The 24,654-nt window shown below is 46.5% G+C and overlaps 1 protein-coding gene across 6 annotated transcripts; it reads right to left on the reverse strand.

Moving 5' to 3' along the window:
- Nucleotides 1-1,061: 1,061 nt before the first annotated feature.
- ACTL8 (actin like 8) lies at nucleotides 1,062-24,218 on the reverse strand. 6 transcript variants are annotated; one of them, XM_045548576.1, is made up of 6 exons: nucleotides 23,814-24,218; nucleotides 21,662-21,827; nucleotides 19,577-20,425; nucleotides 4,853-4,966; nucleotides 4,168-4,584; nucleotides 1,062-2,357 (listed from the first exon to the last, which is right to left on the reverse strand). In XM_045548576.1, the coding sequence occupies exons 5-6, from the start codon at nucleotides 4,513-4,515 to the stop codon at nucleotides 1,605-1,607; spliced, it is 1,101 nt and encodes a 366-aa protein (XP_045404532.1). In that variant the 5' UTR covers nucleotides 4,516-4,584; nucleotides 4,853-4,966; nucleotides 19,577-20,425; nucleotides 21,662-21,827; nucleotides 23,814-24,218; the 3' UTR covers nucleotides 1,062-1,604. The 6 variants fall into 6 exon arrangements, with proteins under 6 accessions (XP_045404532.1, XP_045404531.1, XP_045404529.1 ...); XM_045548575.1 differs by lacking the exon at nucleotides 23,814-24,218 and adding an exon at nucleotides 22,208-23,807; XM_045548573.1 differs by lacking the exon at nucleotides 23,814-24,218 and having other exon boundaries at nucleotides 19,577-19,839; nucleotides 19,912-20,425; nucleotides 21,662-23,807.
- Nucleotides 24,219-24,654: the final 436 nt, after the last annotated feature.

Below are 24,654 nucleotides of genomic sequence, written 5' to 3' on the forward strand. Positions count from 1 at the left end.
GACGAGGTGAGCTGGACTCTGCACTCCAAATTCCTCCACCTGCCCAAGACATCCGTGTTCGTTGGGCTTCAGTCTTTCCATGCCACACATGTCACTCCATCCGGCTCTGAGCATTAGGGAAATAAGAACTGCTTTCAGAAATAGCTGGATAACTCAGTGGTTGGAAGCCCAGACTGGGTTCAAATCCCACTTCTGCCACTTAAAAAAATATTTTTTAATAGTAAATTATGGCCCCTTTCTCTGTATCAGTCAGAACAACCCAAACAGCTGCTGTGACAAACAACCCTGAACACAATAGATTCATCCTCGAGTGCAGGCAAGCATGAGTTGGTGGGGTTGGGTGGGTCGAGAGGAGTTTCTGTTCCACTCATTCATTCGGGCTCTTTCCACCTGCAGTTCTGCATCCCCTAAGGCTTCGGGGTCCTCCACTGGACCTTCCCCACGGCACAGGCTGTGAGGGGTGTTTTAAGGGTCCAGCACACACTGCATCAGCCAGAACTCAGCCACGTGGCCCTACCTGACCGCCGGGGACTCTGCAGCACTGCCTCAGGGTGCACCGTGGAAGGAGAGGACACAGTTACTGACAGCACCCAGTGATCTCCGTCTCAGGCCACCCCACTGAGAGGAGCCACCCCTCCACCCCCGACCATATTACCTTGTCACCTTCGAGTCATTTCATTCTTCATCATCTGAAATATATCACTTATTCATTGTCACAATAACCCCATAATAGACTGGAATCTTAAAAACAGGCCCCTCATATATCTTCCTACCTCAAAGTCCCCAGTCCCGGGCACAGTGCCTGAAACATACTAAGTGCTCACGTAAGTGCTTACTGGATACATATTGATGGAATAAGAACTCCAACTGTAAACAGAATGCGGGTCATGTGGGATGAATGGGGAGGACGTGGCAGGGGAGAACCGGGCTCCAGTCCCTTGACTGTTCGGCTCAGTGGCAGCCACTGTTCCCAGGCCCCCACCCTGCCTCTCTCTTGATCACCCTCCCCAGTCCATCTCCCCAGGGGGCTGCCCACCCTAGTCCATCACAGGAGCCAGCACTGTTCCAAACAAGTTGTTTATTTGCATATGTAAAACAAGGCCCTGGCCACGCTGGAAAGGGCCTTCCAGGCTCACCCACGACAACGCCGCCCTGGCCAGAAAGGGCCTATAGGACTAGAGTCCTCAGCTCTCCCATCCCCACCCTCCCTGTCCCCCAGTCAAAAATAATTGGGGCTCCTAGCAGAAGGGTTACCCCAGCTAAAACCTACTCAATCAAAAAGAATGGGACAATGCAAGGGAGATGCCAGGGAAACAAAAGTGGCTGTCAGGCATGGAGATGGCAGATGGCCACTCCCACCCCAGCGACAGACCACCCTGGAAAAACTGTCCCCTGTAGGGTGTCCAGGCATGACATCCCATCTCCCTTGGGTTGGATCCCACTCTTGAAGAAAGATAAAAATCTAAAAATCTAAAAAAATCCCTCCAGACCATATTCAAAGCCAGCTCACTCCACCCCACCCCACAGCGCCCAGAGCACTGTGCTGAAATTCATGCCCCCAAGTCCCTCTGGCTGGAGCTCATTCCCAGGAGGGAGCTGGCAGGTCACAGCCTTAAACTCTCATCATATTCCTCCTTGGTCACCCACTCAGACCTGTACGTGGACAGGTGAGCCAAAACGGACGCCCCAAGCCAGACGCTGAAGTTTCTATTGGAACCCGCCCAAACCGTGGCCTTGATGGAGGAGAAATGATCCGTGATCAGCTCCTTGTACAGACGGCTCGTGAAGCCGGGGTAGAGCGTGTTGCCCCCGCAGGCCACCACGTGGGATAAGAGCAGCGGGCGCAGCGAGGCCTCGCAGGACTCCACGGAGTCTATGACGGCCTGCGGGATGCTGGGCCCCTGCAGGTCGAACACCTGCGGGCTGAAGAACACCTCGGGCCCCAGCCGCTCCAGGGGGGCCAGCTCCACGGGGGTGCCGTCGGGGAGCAGGTAGGTGTTGCTCGCGTCCGAGCCGCTCGGCAGGCTCTGACGGAAGTCCAGGGCCTCCCCCAAATTCTGTGGCACGTAGCACTTGGTCATCTGAGTCATGGAGACCGTTTCTAGCTGAAACACGTTGTGCCTGTTGCAGTTTTCCTTGAAGAGGCTCTTGAAGAGGTAGGCGGACAGGTCCTGGCCGGCGAACTCCAGCGTCTTGCTGCAGCCGGGCAGGGGGCGGCCCAGGTGGAAAGGCTGCACGCGGGTCAGGCCGTAGCCAGAGTCGAGCACCACGCCGGTCAGCAGGCCAGAGGCATACAGGGACATCTCCAGCTGGTCGGCCAGGAGGATGGAGGGGACCTCCAGCAACTCGAACATGATCTGCGGAAAGGGACAAGGCGCTCAGCGTGTTCTCCCGGAACGCTCAGCTCTCAGACTGGAGCTCGGCACAGACCCACATGCTCAGGGGGCTCTCAGCTGCCCCCAGGACATCGGCCTAGGCCCCGGGGAGCTTATGCAGCGGGGATAAGGAAGGGGCTCTGGAGGATTAGAAAAGGAGCTGGATTTGCTTGTCCCTCGCTGGCCTTTCAGAAGACCCCTTTGGTGGAGTGGCGGGAGGAGCCTCGCTCCGGGGCGCCGGGCTCTGCGAGCACCAGCACGGCCGAGGGTCACACTGGCAGCCGGAAGCCGCCTCTTTAGAAGAAGGAAGAACAGATTAGAAAAGAAGCAAGTGCTGCATATTCACCACCGCCTCCAAAAAGTGCAGATCGAAAGAATAAGGGAAAACGTACTCACTGCCGGGTAGGCAGAGCCTTATTTATTTTTATGATAAAAACTTTCTGAACATCACAACGAAGCTGGAATTCTGAGATTCAGCGTTTGGCAAAGTCCCTGGGCTGATTTTCTCCCCCCGCCCGTCACCCCCGGGTCCTTACGGAGCCCCCTCCCCAATTCCCCGGCTCTGCTGCTGCGCGAAGGGTTCTGACCCCATAGACGCGGAAGGGCGGGAGCGGCCCAGCCTTCTACGACCTTTGCCACTCACCTGCCCCTTCAGGCCCGTCTTGTCCCCTCAGTGGGAGAAAGCTCCCCCATTCCCGCTCTCAGAATATTGTCCCCCCATCAGCCGCTTCCCAAGCAGCAGCCAAGGCGCGGTTTTCAAACAGAACTTCAGCCACGACTCCCCTGGCGGAACCCACCAGGAGCCGCCTGAGTACTCCGGGCGGCTGGCAAGGCTTTTCTGTACGGGGCTAGATGGTGAGGGTCGCCAAAGTCAGCAAATAAAAGCATAGGAGGCCCAGTTAAATCTGAATTTCAGATAAACGACAAAGCATGTTTTAGCGTAAGTACACTCCATGCAGTACTGGGGACATACTTATACTAGGACATGATTTGTCATTTACCTAAAATGCGAATTTAACTAGTCATCATGTATTGTATGTAGCAAACCTACAATAATAAATATTTTAGACTTCATGGGCCACACAATCTGTTACAGCTACTCAACTCTGCTGCTGTAGTGTCAAAGTGGCCACAGACAATATGTAAATGAATGGTGTGGTTATGTTCCAATAAAACTTTATTTACAAAAACAGGTGGTGGGCCACATTTGGCTCACAGGCGGTCGCTTGCCAACCCTTGATTTAGAGTAGAACCAAATCATTCCCCACAGCCCACCAGGCCTTACAGTCTGGCTCCTGCCAAACTCACCATCCTACTGGCCTCTCGCCATGCCTCCTACTGGGCTCCAGCTTCGCTGGCTGAAATCACCTCCTCAGAGAAGCCCTCCCTGATAACCCTCTTCCAACAGCTTCCCCTCTCCCCACCAGTTGGCCATCACCCCATGTCATTTTGTTTCTAGAACTGGTCACTATCTGCAATTATTTGTTAACCTCTTCATGGTCAAGTCTGCGGGCCAGAACACAGGCTATGAACAGGTGTGGAATCCATAAGCACATATCCAGCGTGTCTTCCCGGGAGCTCCCTTCCCACCACTGTGGTTGCTGTCCTCTGTCCGCAGGGAAAACTCCACGAGCTCCTTGCACCCAGCACCGTGCTGGGCATGCGTGAGGTATTCAGGAAACACTTGTGGGGCAAATGATTGAAAAAACAGACTTCCCGGTGCCCAGTCACGCCCGGACACAGGGTCAGGCTGCACCCCCTTCCCGGTGGGGCAGGCCCCGGAAGGACTCACCTCCAGCGTCTTCTGCCGGTCCACCGGCTCCCTCAGGGAGGACTCCGTGATCATCACGGCACAGTCCTGATGCTCCTGTCTGTGCTTCTCCATCGCAAACGTCCAGAGGTGCTCCACGCCCTCCCAGTTGAGGACGCGGCCGCGCTGTATGGGGTAGCTAAAGGTGTCGGGATGGCAAAGGTCGATGCCCAGGCTCACCCGTCTGCGGGCATAGCTGGGGCCGGGGTTCTCCCTGCACGGAATGTAGTTCACGATGCTCGGGACGACCAGCTGGGGCTCGTTCCAGCCGGACAGGCCGGACTTCAGAAAGCCAGATCCGTGGTCAATGATGATGGTTTTTGAGGCCATGGTGGAGGCAGAGGTGGGAGGTGTCTTCCAGATGTGGGTGCCCAAGGACGTCTGGCAAAGCAGCGCAAGCTGTGGAGGGAGGGGAGAGGGGTTATCTGTGAACCCCGTCTAGGCCACCATGAGCCGCTTCCCACCCTCCCACAGTCAGATCTCAGCCCCTCCTCCAGCGTGTCCATCACCCCTCCCAAGCCTTTGCATAAGCTGTCACCTGCGCCTGGAACGTCTTACCCATCCCAAATTCCCGGTCATCCCACAAGGCTCACCTAACGGGCCATGTCCAGGAATTCTGCCCACCCCTCCTGCCCACCAAGCTTTTCCCACCGCCCTCTGCACGTACGTCGGTCACACAGGGGCACCTCCGCTCCACAGGAACAGAGCCTGGGTCGGATTACTCTTCGCAGACTCAGCAAGGAGCTTGTCACTTAGGAAGTCCTTGGTAGATGTGGGCTGGCTGATAAGAAGGCACAAGGAACATGAGAAACATCAGCCTCAGAGCCACCGCCTTCAATACTAACAACGTAGCAACAGCAGCGGTCGCTGTAACAGTGATGGTGATGATGGTGGTGGTAGCTATAGGTACCACTTCTGGAGTGCATACTCTCCAGTAATACCAGCAACATTTGCATGTTAAGTTGAATTATGTAAAATTGCCACATGTGTCAGTGAAAAATGGTCAGATATCAGCAATTTCATAAGGTTTAATCTTTGCTACAATCTATAAGGCAGGGACCATCACTACATCCATCTGACAGATAGAGAAACCAAGGAAGACAGAGGTTACAGTGACTTTCCCAGGGCTACATAACTAACAAAAGCAGGGCTGAGAGTTAAACCCAAACCGGACTCGAAAGGATATATTCTGAGCAGCAGGCCTGAGCAGATGTGGGTTTTGACAATGAGCTGAGCATCCAACTGACCATGTAAAGGAGGCTGTCAGGGAACACTAACCATGACAATGGTCAGGTTCCTCATCTAGAAGTGGGGAGAACAACAACCCCGTGCTCAGAGGCAGGTGTGCTGACTACCTGGTGTCCGGACTTACTATAAAACTACAGTAGCCAAGACGGTGTGGTGTTGGTGAGAAGACTCACACAGATTCACGAACAGAATGGCTAGTCCAGAAATAGACCCACAAAAAAGGTCACTTGATCTTTGACAAGGTCCAAAAAGAATTTAAATGAAGGAAGGACAGTCTTTACAACAAATAGTGGGGAACGATTGAATGGCCATATGCAAAAAAAAAAAAAAAGAGAGAGAGAGAGAATCATAGTCCCTACCTCACACTTTATAAAAATTAACTTAAAATGCATCATAGACCAAAATGTAAAACCTAAAACTATAATACTTCGAAAAGAAAGCATAGAAGAAAGTCACTGTGACTTGATAAAGTTTTCTTAGATATAATATCAAAACCCTGATTCGTAGAAGAACAAATGGATAAACTGGACTTCATCGAATGTATGAACTTTTCTTCAAAAGACATTATTGAGAGAATGAAAAGACAAATCATGAACTGGGAGAAAATATTTACAAATCATTTATCTGATAAAAACTTGTATCCAAAAAATATAAAGAACTCTCAAAACCTAATAATAAAGAGAAGAGAAACAATCCAATATTTTAAGCAGGCAAAAGATCTGAATAGCTGCTTTGCCGAAGAAGCTACATGGATGGTGAATGGGCCCGTGCAAAGGTGCCTGGCATCATTAGTCTTTAGAAAAATGCCCATTCAAACCACGACAAGACATTACTGCACACCGGCTAGAATGGCGACAGTTAGTGACTGGCTGGCAAGGCGGCAGAGAGACCGGAAATCTCATGCACTGTTAGTGGGAATGGACAATGGTACAACTGCTTTGGAAAACAGTGTGGCAGTTTCTTAAAAAGTTCAACATACAGGCGGGTGTGATGGCTCATGCCTGTAATCTTAGAACTCTGGGAGGCCGAGGTGGGAGGATCGCTTGAGCTCAGGAATTGGAGGCTGCAATGAGCTATGATGTTGCCACCACACTCCAGCCTGGGCGACAGAGCGAGAATCTGTCTCAAAAAAATAAGATAAAATAAAGTTCAATATACACCTACCATATGATCTAGCATTTCCACTCTTAGGTACTCACCCAAGAGAAATGAAAAGTTATGTTCACACAAAAAACCTTTATGTACATGTTTATAGAAGCTTTATTCATAATGGCCAAAAACTAGAAAAAACCCAAATATCCTCCATCTAGGGAAGGGACAAACAAATCCCCACTCAGTGGAATACAGCCTGCTACAAAAAGGGTCACGTGACTGATGCTCACGGTAACAGAAACAAATCCCAATGTAAGAGACTTTACACCGTGTGAGTCCATTCCTGTGACAGTCTGGAAAAGGCAGAATTATAGGACCAAAACCAGATCCAGGCCGCCAGCAGCCAGCGATGGTGAGAGGGGTCACCAGAGGGGCAGGGCGGAGCTGGGGCAGTGGTGGAGCTGTGCTGTATCTTGATTGTGGACGTGGGTGCACAACTGTATGCATTTGCAAAATTCCCACAACTATACTCCTTTTGGAGTAAATTTTACAGTAAGTAAAAAACGTTTAAGGGAAAAACCCAGTGGGTGTGAGGACAGCCAATGAAAGTTTAATGAAACCACCTTGCAGAATGCAGATGGCCACACAGCCAGCAGACTGTGTGCCGGGACTGTCCATGGGAGCTTCCCATAAGAAGGCCCCCCAGGCCGAGGCCGAGTTCTGGGGCTGTCATCCCCCCCCCCCCCCAGCTATCTGCTCTGCTTCAGTTTCTGGGCAGCAGTTGCCTCTGCCCATCACTACTGAGCACGACAGCCACTGCCTAGCCCTGGCCGCTGGCTCCCTGCTGTCGCCAACCTTGGGGCAGAGATTAGGCCTCCTCGCCTTTAATTAGCTCTGACATCAGACTCTGGGAGCTCCAGAAGGAGCAGAGAGACAGAGCCAAGGCGGCCGGGTCTCCTGCCTCGCTGCTGGCAGGCTGAGTGATGGATTCCTCGCACTGAATCACCCGGAGTGACGGAGAACTGGCTGCCTGGAGGACATTCCGGGAAGCAGGCTCTGCCGCCACCGACCTCCTCTGCACACGAGAGCGGGTGACTGATAAATGCTTCTTCGGGCCTGGCATTTGGAGTCGTGGGAGATGCTGGCAGGGTGATCTCCACTGGGGTTGTCAATCAAGGTGCTCATTGTGGGGACGGGGCTGTGGGGGACTCCAGGCTGGTGGCCCACGTGACTTGGCCTGAGAGTGTGAGGCCCCTGCCCTGGGCCACGACTGTGAGAGCGTTTGGATGGCTCCAAGGAGCCGGCCCTGAGGACGGAGATAAAATCTACATATTCAAAAGCATTTTTACTGAGCCATCAATTCTACAAATCCCTACGGAGCACCTGCTAGGTACCAGAAACTGTTCTAGACTGCCATGATTTCTCCCCTTGTGGAGTTTACCTTCTACTAAGACAGACTGTCGGTAAGCACCAAGTCAAACATAGCATGCCGGGGGATGCGCGCAGTGGAGAAAAATAAAGCCTGGTAAAAGGGACAGGGGACATAAGAGGCACAGTGTCATGATGTTTTTAAATAGGCAAGTCGCAAAAGGCCTTTGGACAGGGTGACACTTGAACAGAGAACTGAATGAAGTTGAGAAAATAAGGCATGTGAATACCTGGAAAAGCATTCCACACCAAAGGAACAGCAAGTACAAAGGCCCTGAGGAAGAAAATGCCAGATGTGTTCTAGGATCAGCCAGTGTGAGGACGTGGTGAGTGAGAGGAAGGACCTTGCAGGCCACTGTACTGTGCTTACGGGTGTGGGAAACCACTGGGGCTTGACCAGAGGAACAGCATGATCCCACCCGAGTCGTAGGAGGATCATTTGGGCTGATACGAAGGGTCGACTGCGGAGGGCCAGAGCAGAAGAAATATTAAAGGCAGTGAAAGCTGTGGGTGACCTGCACTAAGGTGGTGGCAGGGAAGAGGGTGAGAAGTGGTCAGATCAGGGACACGTTTCAGAAAGGCTGATACACCAGGATATGAGACCAGGAGAATGAAGGAAGACTCCAAGATGTTTAGCCCGAAAAGTTGCAAGAATGAAGTACCCATTTACTGAGATGGAGAAGATTAAGGAGGAAGAGTTTGGGGTTTGGGAGGAAATTAGGAATTTTATTTTGGACATGTTAAGTTAGAGGTGTCCGTTAGACATATGTGAAAATGTCTGGCTAGCAGCATAACTGGGAGTCACTGAATGGGTGGAAGAGAAAGTTGTTGGGATGTGTATGATCACGAAGGGACTTAGAGCAGATAGAGACTCAGGCCTGAGGACATCGCGGGTCCAGTGGCTGGGCCTTGGACAGTAAAGAGGACCGGGTGGGAATGGCCAGGGAGGCGGGAGGGAGCTGTCTCCCAGGGGCCAAGCAGAGAAAGTGCTTCAAGAAGGGAAAAATCAAATGGAGTGGAGAATAAGGATGCAGACGAAGGAATATCCACTGGACTTAGTAACACGGAGGTCCTCAGTAGCCCTGGCCAAACCAGTTTTGCCAGAGAGGTGGGGGTAAAAGCCTGAGAAGAAGGATTCAAGAAAGAGTAAGAGACTGACAGAGATTCTATAAAACCAGCCCAGGCTCTGCAAAAACAGCAGCAGCAAACCCAACAACGAAATGCTCAGGAAGTGCTCGATGTTAAAGGACATGACAATTAACACGATGCACATTTTCTGATCCCAGGTCAGAAAAAAAAGAAATTGCCATGAAGAACATTATTGCAGCCTTGCAGCCTTCTGGCACCAGCCACGATGGAATAAGGCCACTGCAGTCCTCTCTCCTGCTACATACGACTAAAAATTCTGGACAAAATGCAAAAAACATCCACCTGAGGACAATGGGAGAAAGCAGGCAGATTGAAGAGGAGAATCAAAGAAGCAATGTGCACGAGGTGAGGCTCCCACTTCTTTTACTTTCCCGTTTGCTCTCAAAGCTTTGACCTGGGGTGAGCTTCCAGCAGAGCTTCAGAAGTGGCTGACCCTGACTCAGCCAGGACGGAGCAAAAACCCATCTTTCTGGCATAAGACCAAGAAAAGGTGCCTGTGCACGTCAGGGAGGATGGGAAGAATGCTGAAGAAAAGGGAACGAGACAGATAAAGACTCCCCGATGCTGTGTATGAAGGGGCCGAGGTCCCAGGCTCATCTGGGCATGGGTGGGTCCGGCCCCGAGGAGCAGAGCAGAGGCCTTTGAACCGCAGTGACACTGAAGCCACCGCCCACAGAGGGCACCAGTGACAGTGACGACAGCCAAACCAGGCTGATTGAACGCAGAGGATTTTAACAGAACAGAGTCTCACAGCATAATGTTCAAATATTTTCAGCCTGAAAAGCATTAATATTTTGAGTTCTATTGCACAGCATGGTGGATATAGTTGATAATAGAGTATTTTGAAATAGTATATTTCAAAATTGCTAAGGGAGTAAATTTCAAAGGCTCTCACCACAAGAAATGTTAGGCATTTGGGGTGATGGATATGATCACCAGCTTGACTTAATTATTCCACATTGTATTCATAAATTATAGCATCACTGTGTACCCCATAAATTTATACAATTGTAAGTTATCAATGTACAATGAAAAATCAACTAAAAAATACAGAAAAATGCTGCTCAGCAGCAGAATGGAGATGACAGAGGAACGAGTAAGGGAACTGTAAGACATCAATAGAAATTGTTCAATCTGAAAAACAGAGAAAAAAATTTTAATTATCAGAAGCTCAGAGACCTGTGGGATAATATTAAAAAGTCTAACTTTCATGTTATTGAAATTCCAAAATGACAGGGAAAAGATTATCTCAGAAAAAAATGTTGAAGACATAATGACTAAAAGTTTCCCAAATTTGGTCAAAGACATAAATCTATGGATTCAGGAAGCTCAGCATACCCCCAAAGAGAATAAATTTAAAAAAAAATCTTGTACAGACACGTGGTAATTTGACTAATAAATGTCAATTTTTTTAAAGAATCTAGAGAAAAATAAACCATTATGTCTAGGGGAATAACACTTTGAATGATTACAGATTTCTCATCAGAAAAAACAGCAGCCAGAAAACAGTAGAGTATCTTTAAAATACTGAAGGAAAAAAAAAAAAAAGAGCTGTCAACCCAGAACTGTATACCCAGCAAAAGTTTCTTTCAGGAATGAAGACAGACTAAGACACTCTTAGAGGAAGGAAAATTAATTACTGGCAGAGCTGCTTTAAAATAAATGCTAAGGAAAGCTTTTTAGGTGGATGAGAAACGATACCAGAACCTGGCACTCCAGGAATGAAGAAAGAGCAACAGAAATGGTAAATGCCTTAGAAATTGTAAAAGGATATTTTCTCCTCTTAAAATACGTATGGCCATTGAAAGCAAAAAGTTGTAACAGTGTCTGACGGAGTTTTCAATGTATGCAGATGTAACGCACATGACGGTGATGAAAGATTAGGATGAAGAGATCCGCAGGGCTGCAAGGCTTCCACCCAGTAATAAGTGGGATTTTTTTTTTTTTTTTTGGAGCTTTGGGGGACTTTATGGAGAGCAGGTTTTGCAAACCAAAAGGATGCTGGGCTTGTGTGGGTCATTGGCAGGTGTCCCAGCTGGTGGTCTCTTTATTGCCATCAGTGGCCAGACGGCAACAACCACAGAGCGTGAGCAGCAATGAAATCACCATGTTGACTTCCCATCCACCATGTTCACCGCCTGGTTTCAGTGCGAAGGTTTTCATCTGTGTTCTCCACGAGGTTGGCGAGGTCATCAACTATCTCATTTTGTTCACCCAGTTCATTCCCAATTTCCTGCCCCATTTGTTTTTGGCGACTTATGACAGAGGAAAGGGCGTCCCACATCCCGTTCTTGGATAATTTCCTGCTGCTGTTAACTCTAATTAAACTGCAAAAGGTTAGGTATGTATATTGTGCTCCCCAGAGCAACCAATAAGAACTGTAATAACACAGAGATTAAGCCAAAATGCTAGTAGATACGTTAAAAAGGAATACTAAAAACAGTCAAATAATCCAAACCATGGCAGGAAAAACGGAACAGAGAAACAAAAAACAGCGGGAAAAAAAAAGAAAAGGCAAAATGATAGTCCTATATCCAACCATATCAACAATTACATTTTTTAAAAATGTAGTGTCCCAAAACACACCAGTTGAATGACAGATTGTCCAGTTGCAACAGCAAAAACAAAAAGAGCAAACTATAGGCCATCTACAAGAAACTCCCCTTAAATAAACTGATAAAGACCAGTTAACACTAAAAGGATAGAAAAAGATATACCACGTAAAAAGCAACCAAGAGAAAGCTGGGGTAGCAGTCTTAACACCAGACAAAGCAGACTTCAGAACAAGGACTAATAAAGGACACTACGTCATGACAAAAGGGTCCATTCACCAAGAGGACAACAACCCTGAGCACACTCGCATCCAACAACAGACACTCAAAACACTTAAGCAAAAACTTAAAGAAGCGCAAAGAGAAATAGAAAAATCCACCATTTAACTTGAAGACTTCAACTCCTTTTTCAGTAATTGATAGAACAAGTGGAAAAGTCAAGTTGGTTGTTCACAAATTTCATACCTTTGCTAACCTTCTAACTGGAATTTGTAGAATACTCCATCAAACACCAGCAGAAGACACGTTATTTTCAAGAACACATGCAACACCCACAGAGAGAGTATAGTACGCCACACTATAAACAAACTTTTACACATTCGGAAGAATTGAAATCATATAAAGTATGTTTTCTGACTTTAAAGGAAGTAAACTAGAAATCAAGGGCAGAATGATATCTGGAAAATCCTCAAATATTTGGAAGTTAAAAAATGCATAAATAAATCATGGGTCAAAGAAGAAATCAGAAAATATTTTGAACCAAAAGAAAAAAATACAACATATTAAAATTTGTGGAATGCAACTAAAGCAGTACTCACAGGGTATTTATAGCATTAAAGGTTTACATTAGAAGAAGAAGAAAGGTTTAAAATTAATAACCTAAATTTCTTCCTTAAGAAACTAGAAAAAGAATATATTAAACCCAAGGAAAGCAAAGGATGGAAGTAATAAAGATTAAAATACAGTCATGTGTTGCTTAATGGAAGAGATATGTTCTGAGAAATGCATCATTAGGCAGTTTTCTTGTGTGAACATCACAGCGTGTGCTTACACCAACCAGATGGTATAGCCTACTACACACAAGGTTATATGGTATAGCCTAATGCTCCTAGGCTACAAACCTGTACGGCATGTTACTACACTGAACACATAGGCAACTATAACACAATGGTGGTATTGTGTAAGCATATGTATCTAAACATATGTAAACACAGAAAAGGTACGGTAAAAATACAGTATTATAATCTTATGGTACCACCATTGTATATGCGATCTGTCATTGACCAAAATATTGTCATGTGGTGCATGACTATAATTGAAATTAAAAACAGAAAACCAACAGTGAAAAGTCAATAAAACCAAAAGCTGGTTCTTTGAAAAGATGAATAAATTTGATAAACCTCTAGCCAGACTGACTAAGAAAAAAAGAGAGATGGCACAAAGGACTGATATCAAGAATGAGGTGCTATCACTTTAGACTAGACTCTACAGACAAGAAAAGGATAATACAGGAATATTATGAATATTTTTATGCCTATCAATTCGACAATTTAGGTAAAATGGACAAAATTCCTTCAAAGATGTAAACCACCGAAGTGCAGTAAAGAAGAAATATATAACCTGAATGGCCATACAACTATTAAAGAAATAGACTTTTTATAATAGTAAAAAAAACATTCAAGAAAGAAAACTCCAGGCCCCAATGGAAATTTTCACCAATATTTAAGGAAGAAATAATACTGATCATGAACAATCTCTTCCAGAAAGCAGAAAAGGAAGCAACACATCCCAATTCATTTTGTAAGGCCAGCATTGCCTTGAACCAAAAGCAAAAATATTACAAAAAAAAAGAAAATTACAAACCAAAATCTCTCATAAAGATAGATAAAAAAAAATTCTTCAATAAACTTTTAGCAAACCCAGCAACATATAAAAAGGATAATACACACTGACTAAGAGGGGCTTATCCCAGGAATACAAAGCTGGTTCAACATTTTTAAATCAATGTAATTTAACCTACTAGCAGATTACAGGAAAAATACTACGTGGCCATCTCAACACATGCAAAAATCAATGGATAAAATTCGATGTGCATTCATAATAAAAACTCTCAACAACCAGGAATACAAGGGAATTTCCTTAACCTGTTAAAGGGCATCTACAAAAATCCCTACAGCTAACAAATCTAATGGTAAGAAACTGAATGTTTTCTCCCTAAAATTGGGACCAAGGTAAGGACATCAGCTCTCTCTCCTCATATTCAATATTGAATTGGAAGTCCTAGCCAGCACAATAAGGCTAGAAAAAAGGAATAAAAGACATAGAAATTGGAAAGAAAGAGGCTGGGCGCGGTGGCTCACGCCTGTAATCCTAGCACTCTGGGAGGCCGAGGCAGATGGATCGCTCGAGGTTAGGAGTTCGAGACCAGCCTGAGCGAGACCCCGTTTCTACTAAAAATGGAAAGAAATTATCTGGCCAACTAAAAATATGCATAGAAAAAATTAGCCGGGCATGGTGGCGCATGCCTGTAGTCCCAGCTACTCGGGAGGCTGAGGCAGGAGGATCACTTGAGCCCAGGAGTTTGAGGTTGCTGTGAGCTAGGCTGACGCCACCCACGCTCTAGCCTGGGGCAACAAAGCAAGACTCTGTCTCAAAAAAAAAAAGAAAAAGAAAAAGAAATTGGAAAGAAAGAAATGAAACTGTCCCTATTTGCAAAAGACATAATTGTCTATGTAGAAAATCTCAAAGAATCTACAAAAAAATAATCCTAGAACTAATAAGTGCATTTGGCCACATCACAGGATACAAGTTTAATATTTTAAAAACCAATTATATTTTACATACTAGCAATAAACAGCTGAAAAACCTTTTTATAAAAAAAGTACCACTTACAATAGCATCTAAAACCATGAAATACTTTGGCATAAATCTAACAAAACATATTATAGACTATGAAAGAAATCAAAGAAAACAAATACATAGAGATGCTGTCTTCACGGGTTAGAAGATTCGATATCATTAAGATGTCATTTCCCCCCAAATTGATTTATAGATTCAATCCTAATCAAAATCCCAGAAGGAGTATTTTTAAATATCAACAAGTTGATTCTAAAATGTATATAAAAACCCAAAGGAATTAGAATAGCCAAAACAATTTTGAGAAGAAAAAAGTTGGAACATTCGCCTATCTGATTCCAAGGCCCACCATAAATTTACCTTAACTAAGACAGTGTGATATTGGTGACAGGACAGTCACGTACATCAGTGGAAAAGAACAGAGAGTCCAAGAATTGACTCATACACATCTAGTCACATGATTTTAACAAAGGTGCAAGGACAATTTGGTGATGAAAATATAGCCTTTTCAACAAATGGTTCTGGAAAAATTGGACCACTTTGTGCAAAAAAATAATAACCTTGAGTCATTCTTCACCTCTTTTACAAAAAAAAAAACTCAAAATGGATCCTATAAAATGTAAACAGAACATAGAAAATTGTAAAACTTCTATAAGAAAACATGAGAGAAAATCTTTGTGACCTTAGATTGAAGAATATCTAAGTATTCTTAGATGCTACATCAAAAATAAAATCCAGAGCCTATTGTAGGCCGGGCTCACACCTGTAAGCCCAGCACTTTGGGAGGCCAAGGCAGGAGGATCACTTCAGGTCAGGAGTTCAAGACCAGCCTGAGCAACATAGTGAGACTGTGTCTCTACACAAAATAAAAAAATTAACCTGGCATGATGGTATACACCTGTGGTCCCAGCTACTCAGGAGGCTGAGGCAGGAGGATCACTTAAATCCAGGAGTTTGCAGTGAGCTATGATCATACCATGGCATTCTAGCCTGGGCGACAAAAAAAAAAAAAAAAAAAAAAATCACAATCCATACAAGAAAAAGTTGATATACTGGACTTTATCAAAATTAAAAACTTCTTGCTGTTAAGACACTATTAAGAGGAAAAATACCTGAAAAGCCACAGACAGAAAATAATTGCAAATCACATATCTGGTAAAGGACTTGTACCCAGAAAATATAAAGATCTGTCAATAATCAATAACAAGAAAGTAAACAACTTTCAAAAATGGGCACAAAATTTGGACACTTCATCAAAGCAGCTATAGAGATGATAAATAAGCATGTAGAAAGATACTAAATATCATTAGTCATTAGAGAAATGTAAATTAAAACCATAATGAGATACTACTACATGCCTATTGGAATGACTAAAAAAAATTTTTTTAAAGGACAATAGCAAGTGCTGGTGAGGATGCGGAGGAACTGGAATGCTCATATATTGCTCATGTGAATATAAAAAGGCACAACCTGGAAAATAGTTTGGAAGTTCCTTTTAAAGTTAAACACATACTTACTCTATAAACCAGCAATCCTATTCCTAAGTCCCTCAGAGAAATAAGAACTTATGGTCACACAAAAACCCTTACACCAATGCTTTTAGAGGCTTTACTCATAATCACTGAAAACTGGAAACAACCCAAATGTTCTTCAGCTAGTGAACAGACAAACAAGTGGTGATCCATCCCTGCAACGATTACTACCTAGCAACAAAAAGGAACCACTGATACATACAACATGATCGACTTTCAAAACCAGTCTGCTAAATGAAAGAAGCCGGACTTACATGCCGTATGTTCCCAAGTACTAGGTCATTAAATATGAAATGTCCGATTTCGAATCAGAAGTGTAGTTTATTATATCTCAAACAAGAAGCAGACGATTAATCAAAGTATGCGCCTACACTGTCCACACAGTTTTGCCACCTTAACGGCAGCCTGTTTATGCCAGCAGCAAAGAAGCCTGGAGAGCGAGTGGCGACGAAATCGTGAAAGGTGTTTTCCACAGCTTGTTGAGAATTGAGTATTTTTCCTTGCAAGAAGTGGTCCGAAGCCTGGAAGAAGTGGTAGTCACTTAGTGCAAGGTCTGGTGAATACGGTGGATGACAGAGAGTTTGCAAGTCCAGCTGCTGTGGTTTGAGCAGTGTTACTTGTGCGACGTGGTCAAGCGTTGTCTTGTGAGAGGACTGACCTGTCCCTATTGACCAATCTCAGCTGGTTAATCGCAAGCATCCTCATCATGTCGTCCAGCTGGCTGCAGCAGACATCTGCTGTAAGCGACTAAACAGGTTTCATGAAGCTGTAGGGGATAATACCAGTGCTGGACCACCAAAAAGACACCATTAGCTTTTTCTGATGAATATTTGGTTTTGGAATGTGTTTTGGCACTTCATCTTTATCCAACCACCGTGCCCAAAAATTGCGATTCTCAAAAATAACCCATTCTCATCACACGTAATAATACAATGTAGAAATGGTTCACCTTTATGTCATGACAGCAAAGAAAGGCAACCTTCAAGACGATTTCTCTTCTGATGCTCATTTAATTCATGCAGAATCCATCTATCCAGCTTCTTTGCCTTGCCCATTTGTTTCAAGTGGTCCAATATTGTTGGAATAGTAACATCAAACCTTGCTGCTAATGCATGCATAGGCTGAGATGGATTCACTTCCCCTATAGCTTTCAGCTCAAAGTTATCCACCTTGGTCTCAGGTCACCCACATGGCTTATTTTCAAGATTAAAATCACCAGAACAGAACTTCTCAAACCATCGATGTACTGTGCGCTCATTAGCCACATCCTTCCCAGATACTTCATTGATATTTTGAGCTGTCTGCACTGCATTTGTTTCCATGATGGAACTCACATTTGAAAATAACACAAATTTTTGACTTATCCATGGTTTCACAAAAACTGCTCTAAAAAAAATGTGAAAGATAATCACAAGCCAAAATGTGCATTTACACAACTGAGGACATGCCTTCAAAATAAAAATAAAATAAGAAGTGTCAAAGTGATATGTTAGAGATATCAACTGTCAAACTTAGCACTTAAGGAAATTGGACACTTCATATTTATTAATAACAACCTAATAAATGACTTTCTGGAAAAGGCAAAACTTAGTAACAGAACAGATCAGTATTTTCTGGGGGTGGTGGAAAGAGTTCAACATACGGCTTGGAGGAATTGGCAGGGTGGTGAAGCTGTACTGTATCTTGATCGTGATCATGGTTATTTGCCTCCATGGAATTGTCAGAACTTAGAACCATCCACCAAAAAGACTGAGTCTTACTGCATGTAACTTTTTAAGGTAAACTTTTTAAAGAACATTTTGGGGACAGATGGTGAATTTGAATATGGCTTATATTTTCAATGTTAAATTTCCTGTATTTGATCACTATATTGTGGTTCTGAAAGAGAATACCCTTGAATTTAGGCAGACACATGAAGAAGTATTTATAGGTAAAATGTCATGCGATCTACTTTCAAATAGATCAAGAAAAGAACCAGCATGTGCATATAGAAAAAGTGTCAAAGCAAGTGTGGTCAGAAGATAATAACCGGTGAATACAGATGACAGGTATTAGCGAATACATTGAGCTATTCTTCCATCTTCTCTAGGTATGAACGGGTTTTTAAAATGAAAAGATTTTAGGAAAAGAAAGATGGGAGGAGAGAAATTGGAGGTCACAAGTACAGACAACTTTGATGAGTTTTGCTCTGAAAGGAAGCAAAGAAAGACAACAGTGGACATGCTGAGAAACAGGGCCCCAGGAGGTCTGGGGTTTTTTTAAGATGAGAAATGATTTGGTAAGGTTTTATGATGATGGGAATAATCTAGGGGAAGAAAAGGTTGAATAAAATCAGAACCAGCTACAATTAAATCCAGACTCTCCATGATTAAGCCTCTGCCTGCTTGTCCAATAGCACCTTCTACCATCTTCCCAGAGCACTGGGCCGTCTGTTCTCTCTGTCCCTGGACCACAGCCGGCTCCTCCGTCCCTCGGGCCTTGCGTTGCTCTACCCTCTGGCAGGAACACCTGGCCAGTCCTTCCAGAAACCAGCTGTTTCTCCTCGTTCTGGTCTCCACTCAAGTGACACCTCTCCAGAAAAGCCTTCCCTGACCGCTCTACTCCAAGCCAGTATCACATCGGCTAATTTCCTCATTTTCACAGCACTTACCACCATACATAATTATGGTGTACGTTTCCTGGCTGGTGTCCATCTCTCCCCAAGTGCCACTAGAATATAGGCTCCTGGCAGACAAGCTCGTATTTGTATTTTACTTCCTTATCTCCAGCACGTAACTGGCATATTTTTGTTACATCGGTTTGTGTTGAATGAATAAATTTTTAAAAATACATTGGCTTGCTGGCGGCATGAGAGCTCCATATGGGCTCCCCTCCCATGTCCCTAAAACATGGGTTGCTTCTACAGGCTTCTGGTGACTTTCCTGCTCAAAACCCTTCCCCAGCCCCCACCGCCAGCAAGATGAAGTCTAAACTCAGCTCGGCACGCGGGGCCCACCCAGCTGGCCACGTCCTCCCATCCTGTCCACGCTCCGGAGGCCAGAGCCATGCTGGGATACCTGCTGCTGCAGAACTGTGTCCTTTCTATTTTACTTCTCTTCTCTGCCAGAAATCCCCTTCCACCACGCCTCTCAGGTCTCTGAGATCCACACCAAACCTTTATTCCATGATGCTTCCAACACCAGATAATTTCCAAGTAGGACCACATTCCTCTAACGGTCACAAACACAGAACTCTTGCTAAGCACTTACTATGTGCCTGGCACTGGGCGTGGTACCTTGCACACAGTGTCTCATTGAATCTGCACGACAGCCCAATGCCAAGGGCATAGTATCATCTCCCGTTTATGGATGGAGAAACTGAGGCTTAGGGAAGTGAAGGAATTGACCCCGAGCCACCCACCTTTGGGTATAATCAGGACTCAAACCCATGCCTGTGGGTCCAGAGCCCAAGCTCTTAAGCCCTGCCACACGATTAACTGAGTGGCCTCAGGTTAATCAATTCTCTAAACCTTAGATTTCAGATGAGAAATACTACCTTTCACGGATGCACGAAGCATTAGCAACGGCGTCTGAAGGATACCAGGGACAGAACCGTGGCGCGTTAGCCCTTGGTATCCGCTGAGCCCTGCCTGCCGTCTGCCTCCCGTCGATCGTGGACCCGGGTCTTCCTCCCTGGAGCTGCGCGGCGTGTGCGCACACAGGCTCCCCAGGCCTTGTCGGTCAGGACTCCGTCTCTGGCCCTGGTGGCGCAGGCACCAGGCCAAGTGCCTCACTGCTTGTTTCCCCAGCACAACGTCTCTGTGAGGAAGGCACTATTACCAGCCTCCGGTTTTATATATGAGGAAACTGAGGCACAGGTAGTAAACTCACCAAGTCCCCACAGCTACTGAGGGGCTAGGCAAGGATTTGAACCCAGGGTATCCTGGCAACAGGGTCTGCACCTCCAGTCCACCAGCCATCCTGTTTCTCAGGCTACCGGTGCTGGGAACGGCACAGCGCAAAGGTGGTGATGTCTCAACCCTGGAACCTGTGAATGTGTCAGATGACAGGGCCAAGGGGAATTAGGCTGCAGATGGAGTTAGGGTTACTAGCCATCTGACCTTGAGGGGGGAGGAGGACCCTGGACTGCCCGGTGAGCCCAGTGTAATCGCAGGGGCCTTTCGTTGTGGGAAAACGAGCGGAAGTCAGAGTAGGAGGAAGGTGTGAAGATGCAGCTCCATGGCTGCCCGCGGACATGGAAGAAGGGGCCACAAGCCAAGGAGTGCAGGTGGCCCCTGCAAGCTGGGAAAAGCAAAGAAACGGTCTTCCCTGGAGCCTCCAGAAGAAACGCAGCCCGACAACACCTCAGCTGTGGTCCAGCGAGACCCGTTTGTGTCTCTGACATCTGGAATGATAAGATAATACACTGTGCAGTTTCCAGCTGCTCAGTTCAGTCCTTTGCAGTAGCAGCTTTAGGAGACTCAAACAGATGGAAAAGTGGCTCCCACTTCTGTCCTGCTCAAAGCTGAGCGGGCCACAGGCCTCTGCAGAAGGGCTGGGAGGCAAAAAGCCCCATGCCATACACCCTCCCTGTGGGGAGATCCGCCTGAGGCCACCTGGGCTCCGCCTGGCCACCCGGCATAACCAGACACTCATTCCAAGGCCAGACATGGCCCAGCTTCCTCGCAAATCAGGAACCAAAGTGGGAGGACGGAAGCCAGGGGCTCCACGACAGGCCTCTTCACCTGGGGGCCCAGGGCTGAGCAAAGCCCACCTCCCAGCAGCAGCGGGACGGAGCCTGAGGACCAGGGAGGGCAGATCCTCCAGGACCGAGGGGGATTCGATCTTCCTAAAGAGCAAGTAGGTTCGGTGAGGGCCCTTACTGAGAAGGGGAGAGCGCCAGAAGAGAGAGGAGAGAGAGACATCAAATTTGCATGAGGGGAAGACAGGCTTTTAATTACTCCTTTTCTTAACCTCATTGTACCTTGAGGTATTTTAACATCACTCTCCCTGGCAGAAAGGATTGATTGTCTCGTGGCGTTGAGAAACCCCGATTAATGTAAAACTAACCAGTTGTTCTGAACTCTGGGGAATTAATCACTTAAATGTGGGAATTACTCAATAAACCGTTCAAACATGCAATAAACCAAGCCATTAAAAATTAATCGCTCCACATCGTGGCCATGTAAACAGGGCTAATAAGATCCTGGCAGCCTAGAGGGAGGAGGAAGAGGACGAAGAGCAAAGGCAGTACCTTTAACCAGCTGCCCCCAGGGACCGGAGTGGACACACCAATGTCCAGGACACATATCACAGATCATCAGGGTAGGCGACATTTGATCCCTGGGACCTCCCGCCCTGGCCCCAGGACAAGAGCTGGCAGGCAGGAAACTCTCACTGCACTGATAGGAAGAGGTGGTGGGGTTTGAGCTACAGCCTTCAACAAACACTTATTGAGCACCTACTGTGTGCCAGGCGCTGTGCTGGGCTCCGCAGATACAGCCATGGGCAGGAAGACAGGGGCCGCGCTCGGGGAGCTGACATTAGGGTATGGGGGCAGGGCACTGGAGGGAGGTAGGGAAGATTTGTTTTATAAAGCACTGTCTATAAAGCAAAGCAAAGAGCAGGAACAGGAACTTACGGGGGAAGAAAGAGCTCCTGCTTCAGATGGGCTGATCAGAAAAGGCTCTTGGAGGAGGTGCCACTTGGCCGAGACTCCCGAGGAAGCGAGGGCAGGAAGCACACAGTTGCCGGGACGAGCTTTCCAGGCGGATGCAAAGGCCGAGGTGGGAGTGCACCCAGTGTGGCTGCAAGAGAGGACCGAGTGGGGTGGGGCTTGGAGGAGACAGCAGTGGGGAGCGCGGAGCATCTAGAGCCTTGTTAGGGAGCTGTAGAGACTCTGGCTCTGGCCCCGCAGGGAGACGCTGAGCCACCAAAGGTGTCTGAGCAGAGACGAGGCAGGTCACACCCACCCTGGTGTCAGGAGAGTCGCACTGGCTATTGGGCTGGGGACAGAGGTGGGGACAAAGGCAGAAGCAGGGAGCCCTGTTAGGAGGCAGTGGCAGTGGTCAGGGGCAGCTGTTTGCTGGCTCCCTGTATCCACAGAGCGTCCCAGACGACAGCACTCAGCTCTTGCGTGGGACCCACCCTCCCACGTCAGCCTGTGGCTCACGTGGGATTTACTTACCCCACTCTCAGCCCAGGGGCGCAGCCAACCCTTTTTGACCACGGTGATTGGTTCAGGGAAGAACATGTAACCCAACTCAAGCCAATGAGACGAGGAGACACTGAGGGCTTCTGGGAAAGAATCTTTTTCACTTATCACAGGAGGCCCCCAAAGAACAATTTTCTCCTGTTTAGCCGGTGGATGTCAGCTCTGAAACCACCACAGCTATGACAGTTTCCCAGCTACAGCCTGAGGATGGGGCAGGCCCACAAAGAAGGGCAGCGACGACAATGTCATGGAGAAATGGGGCCAGGGCTTGACAGCATGAACGTCTAGATCAAACTGCTCCTGAAGCTGACTCTACCTCTGGGGTTTTCAGTTTGTTGAGCCAATCAATTTCCTTCTTTTCTTTTAGCCAGTTTGGGTAGGTTAGATTACTAACTGACACAGAATTCTCATGGTATGTATATGATTTCATGGAAATTAGCAAAGCTCAAATCTGAACCAAGTCTTGCTAGCTCAAAAGCCCTGATTAGAGCTTAAAGCCCCCCATCCCCCTCCCTCACTGACTCTGCCATTAAAATCAGAGGGACCTTCAGCTGGGCCTGATGAGCTAAGTCAAGAATAACAGACGCAGCACACACTCTCACTGCCCACCCACACCTTTGGCAGGCATCACTGTTTGAAGCACTCTTTTCTGAAAAATAAAGTGTCAGCCAACCAGCGTAAGAATCAATTTAAACAACCTGGCAGAGAGGCGAAATGATGTTATAGCGAAGGGCAGGACACGAGTCAGGCAGCCTGGATTCAAACCCCAGCTCCATCACTTCCGGGGCTTAGATGCAGTGCTGGAATCTCATCCCACAATTCCAGCCAATTCCCACATGAGACAACAACTGAACATGATCGTGACAAGGAAGTAAACCAGCACAGGCTGCTGGACTAAGGCTCCCCAACCAACACAAGCTTCCCTCCCCCAAGCCCAGCGCAGTTGGAGCCACAGAAGGAACATGGACACAGATGGTGAAGACCAGGAGAAGCCGCTGGGGAGACAGCATGTGGCCGGGCCCCATCACGGGGAAACAGCATCCCAGAGGAGAAGGTGGCCGGGACCACAAACAGCAGAAAGGCCACACCATGTCCTTTCTTCTCACCCACGATGCCCTGGACGGCCACAAATTTGAAAACCCAGAGTTTCCCCAGAAAAACATAAAATGCCAACAGTGAGAAAAGAAGAAACAGAAAATTTGAGCAAACTAAACCATGAAATACAACGAAATGGTAATCAAAGACACATCTACCCAAAAGGCCTTAGGTTTTATAGGTAAGTTCTACCAAATAGATTATCATGAGCTTAAACAAAATAATAAAGAAAAGAAAGTTACCAAACTTATTTTATGAGGCTAGTATGATCTGAATTCCAGAAACGAAAAATGACAGTATAAGCAAAACATATCACAGGCCCATTTCACTTATGGACACATTTGCAAAAATTCAAAGTGAAGGACCAGCTGGCCAACTCTAAGAGTCGATTAAAAACACCATGGTGGAGAGGCAGCGTGGTGCTGTGGTTAAGGCATGACTTGAGTCCAACAGCCTGGGTTCAAACCCCAGCTCCATTACTTACCAGCTGTAGTAACTTGTGTCGAACCAGGTAAGAGGGGACCCCATCCACACACACACACACACACACACACACACACACACACACACACACACACACACACACACGGAGCCATTTGGGATCTGCGGCAGGCTGCAACCCCTAACTCAGCATCTTCTCTCCTGACTGACACGGCTCAGGCCCCAGAGACGTGCTTCCCAGCAGCTCCTGACCAACTTCACAGAAACGAGAAGCAGCCTGTGTCCAAACGCCATGGAAGTTTCTCGTATGTGCTGCTGCAGGGATCAGGAGGTCACAGCTTTGAGCTGCAGGGAGGATCTGAGCTGCAGAAGCACTTTGGTAAGAGAAAAAACACATTAGCCAACTTGTCAAATCTTCCTCTCGGCACTCGTGCAATAGATTCCTGCAAAATGAAGCATCATTTCCTAGAAGCGCCGCACATATGTCTTCCTGTTTCTCTTCATGCTCCAGTTTGGGGAAGTAGAGGCACACGTGAATTAGCTGAAGTAGCGCAGGATTCCCGACAGCTCTGAGTTGCAGCTCAGGGACATTACGAAACCCTGATCAACTGACTTATTCGACTCCTGTATTTGTGTATACCTAGATCTAGACATCACAAGGGTAAAGGCGTGATACCAGAGGTCTACATTGGCAACTAAATGGACACTGAATGCTAGAATTATATTTTCAAAGGGTGGACACATTTAAGCTTTAAATATCTTTCATTTTAAATTTTTTGCTGACTTACATTTTACCTTTCAATATTTACAGATAATTCTGAATTTTAGATGAAAACCTTTTCGAAAGCCCAAGAGATTTTTTTTACATGTACTTTAACTTCCAG

The sequence above is a fragment of the Lemur catta genome, chromosome 3 (assembly GCF_020740605.2).
Source record: "Lemur catta isolate mLemCat1 chromosome 3, mLemCat1.pri, whole genome shotgun sequence".
In the NCBI taxonomy this organism is placed as follows: Eukaryota; Metazoa; Chordata; class Mammalia; order Primates; family Lemuridae; genus Lemur; species Lemur catta.

Coding starts and splice junctions, on each gene's coding strand:
- ACTL8 (XM_045548578.1), bottom strand. CDS start 4,515: ATGGCCTCAAAAACCATCATCATTGACCACGGATCTGGCTTTCTGAAG. Junction 2,358..4,167: donor ACCGGCAGAAGACGCTGGAG/GTGAGTCCTTCC, acceptor CCCTTTCCGCAG/ATCATGTTCGAGTTGCTGGA.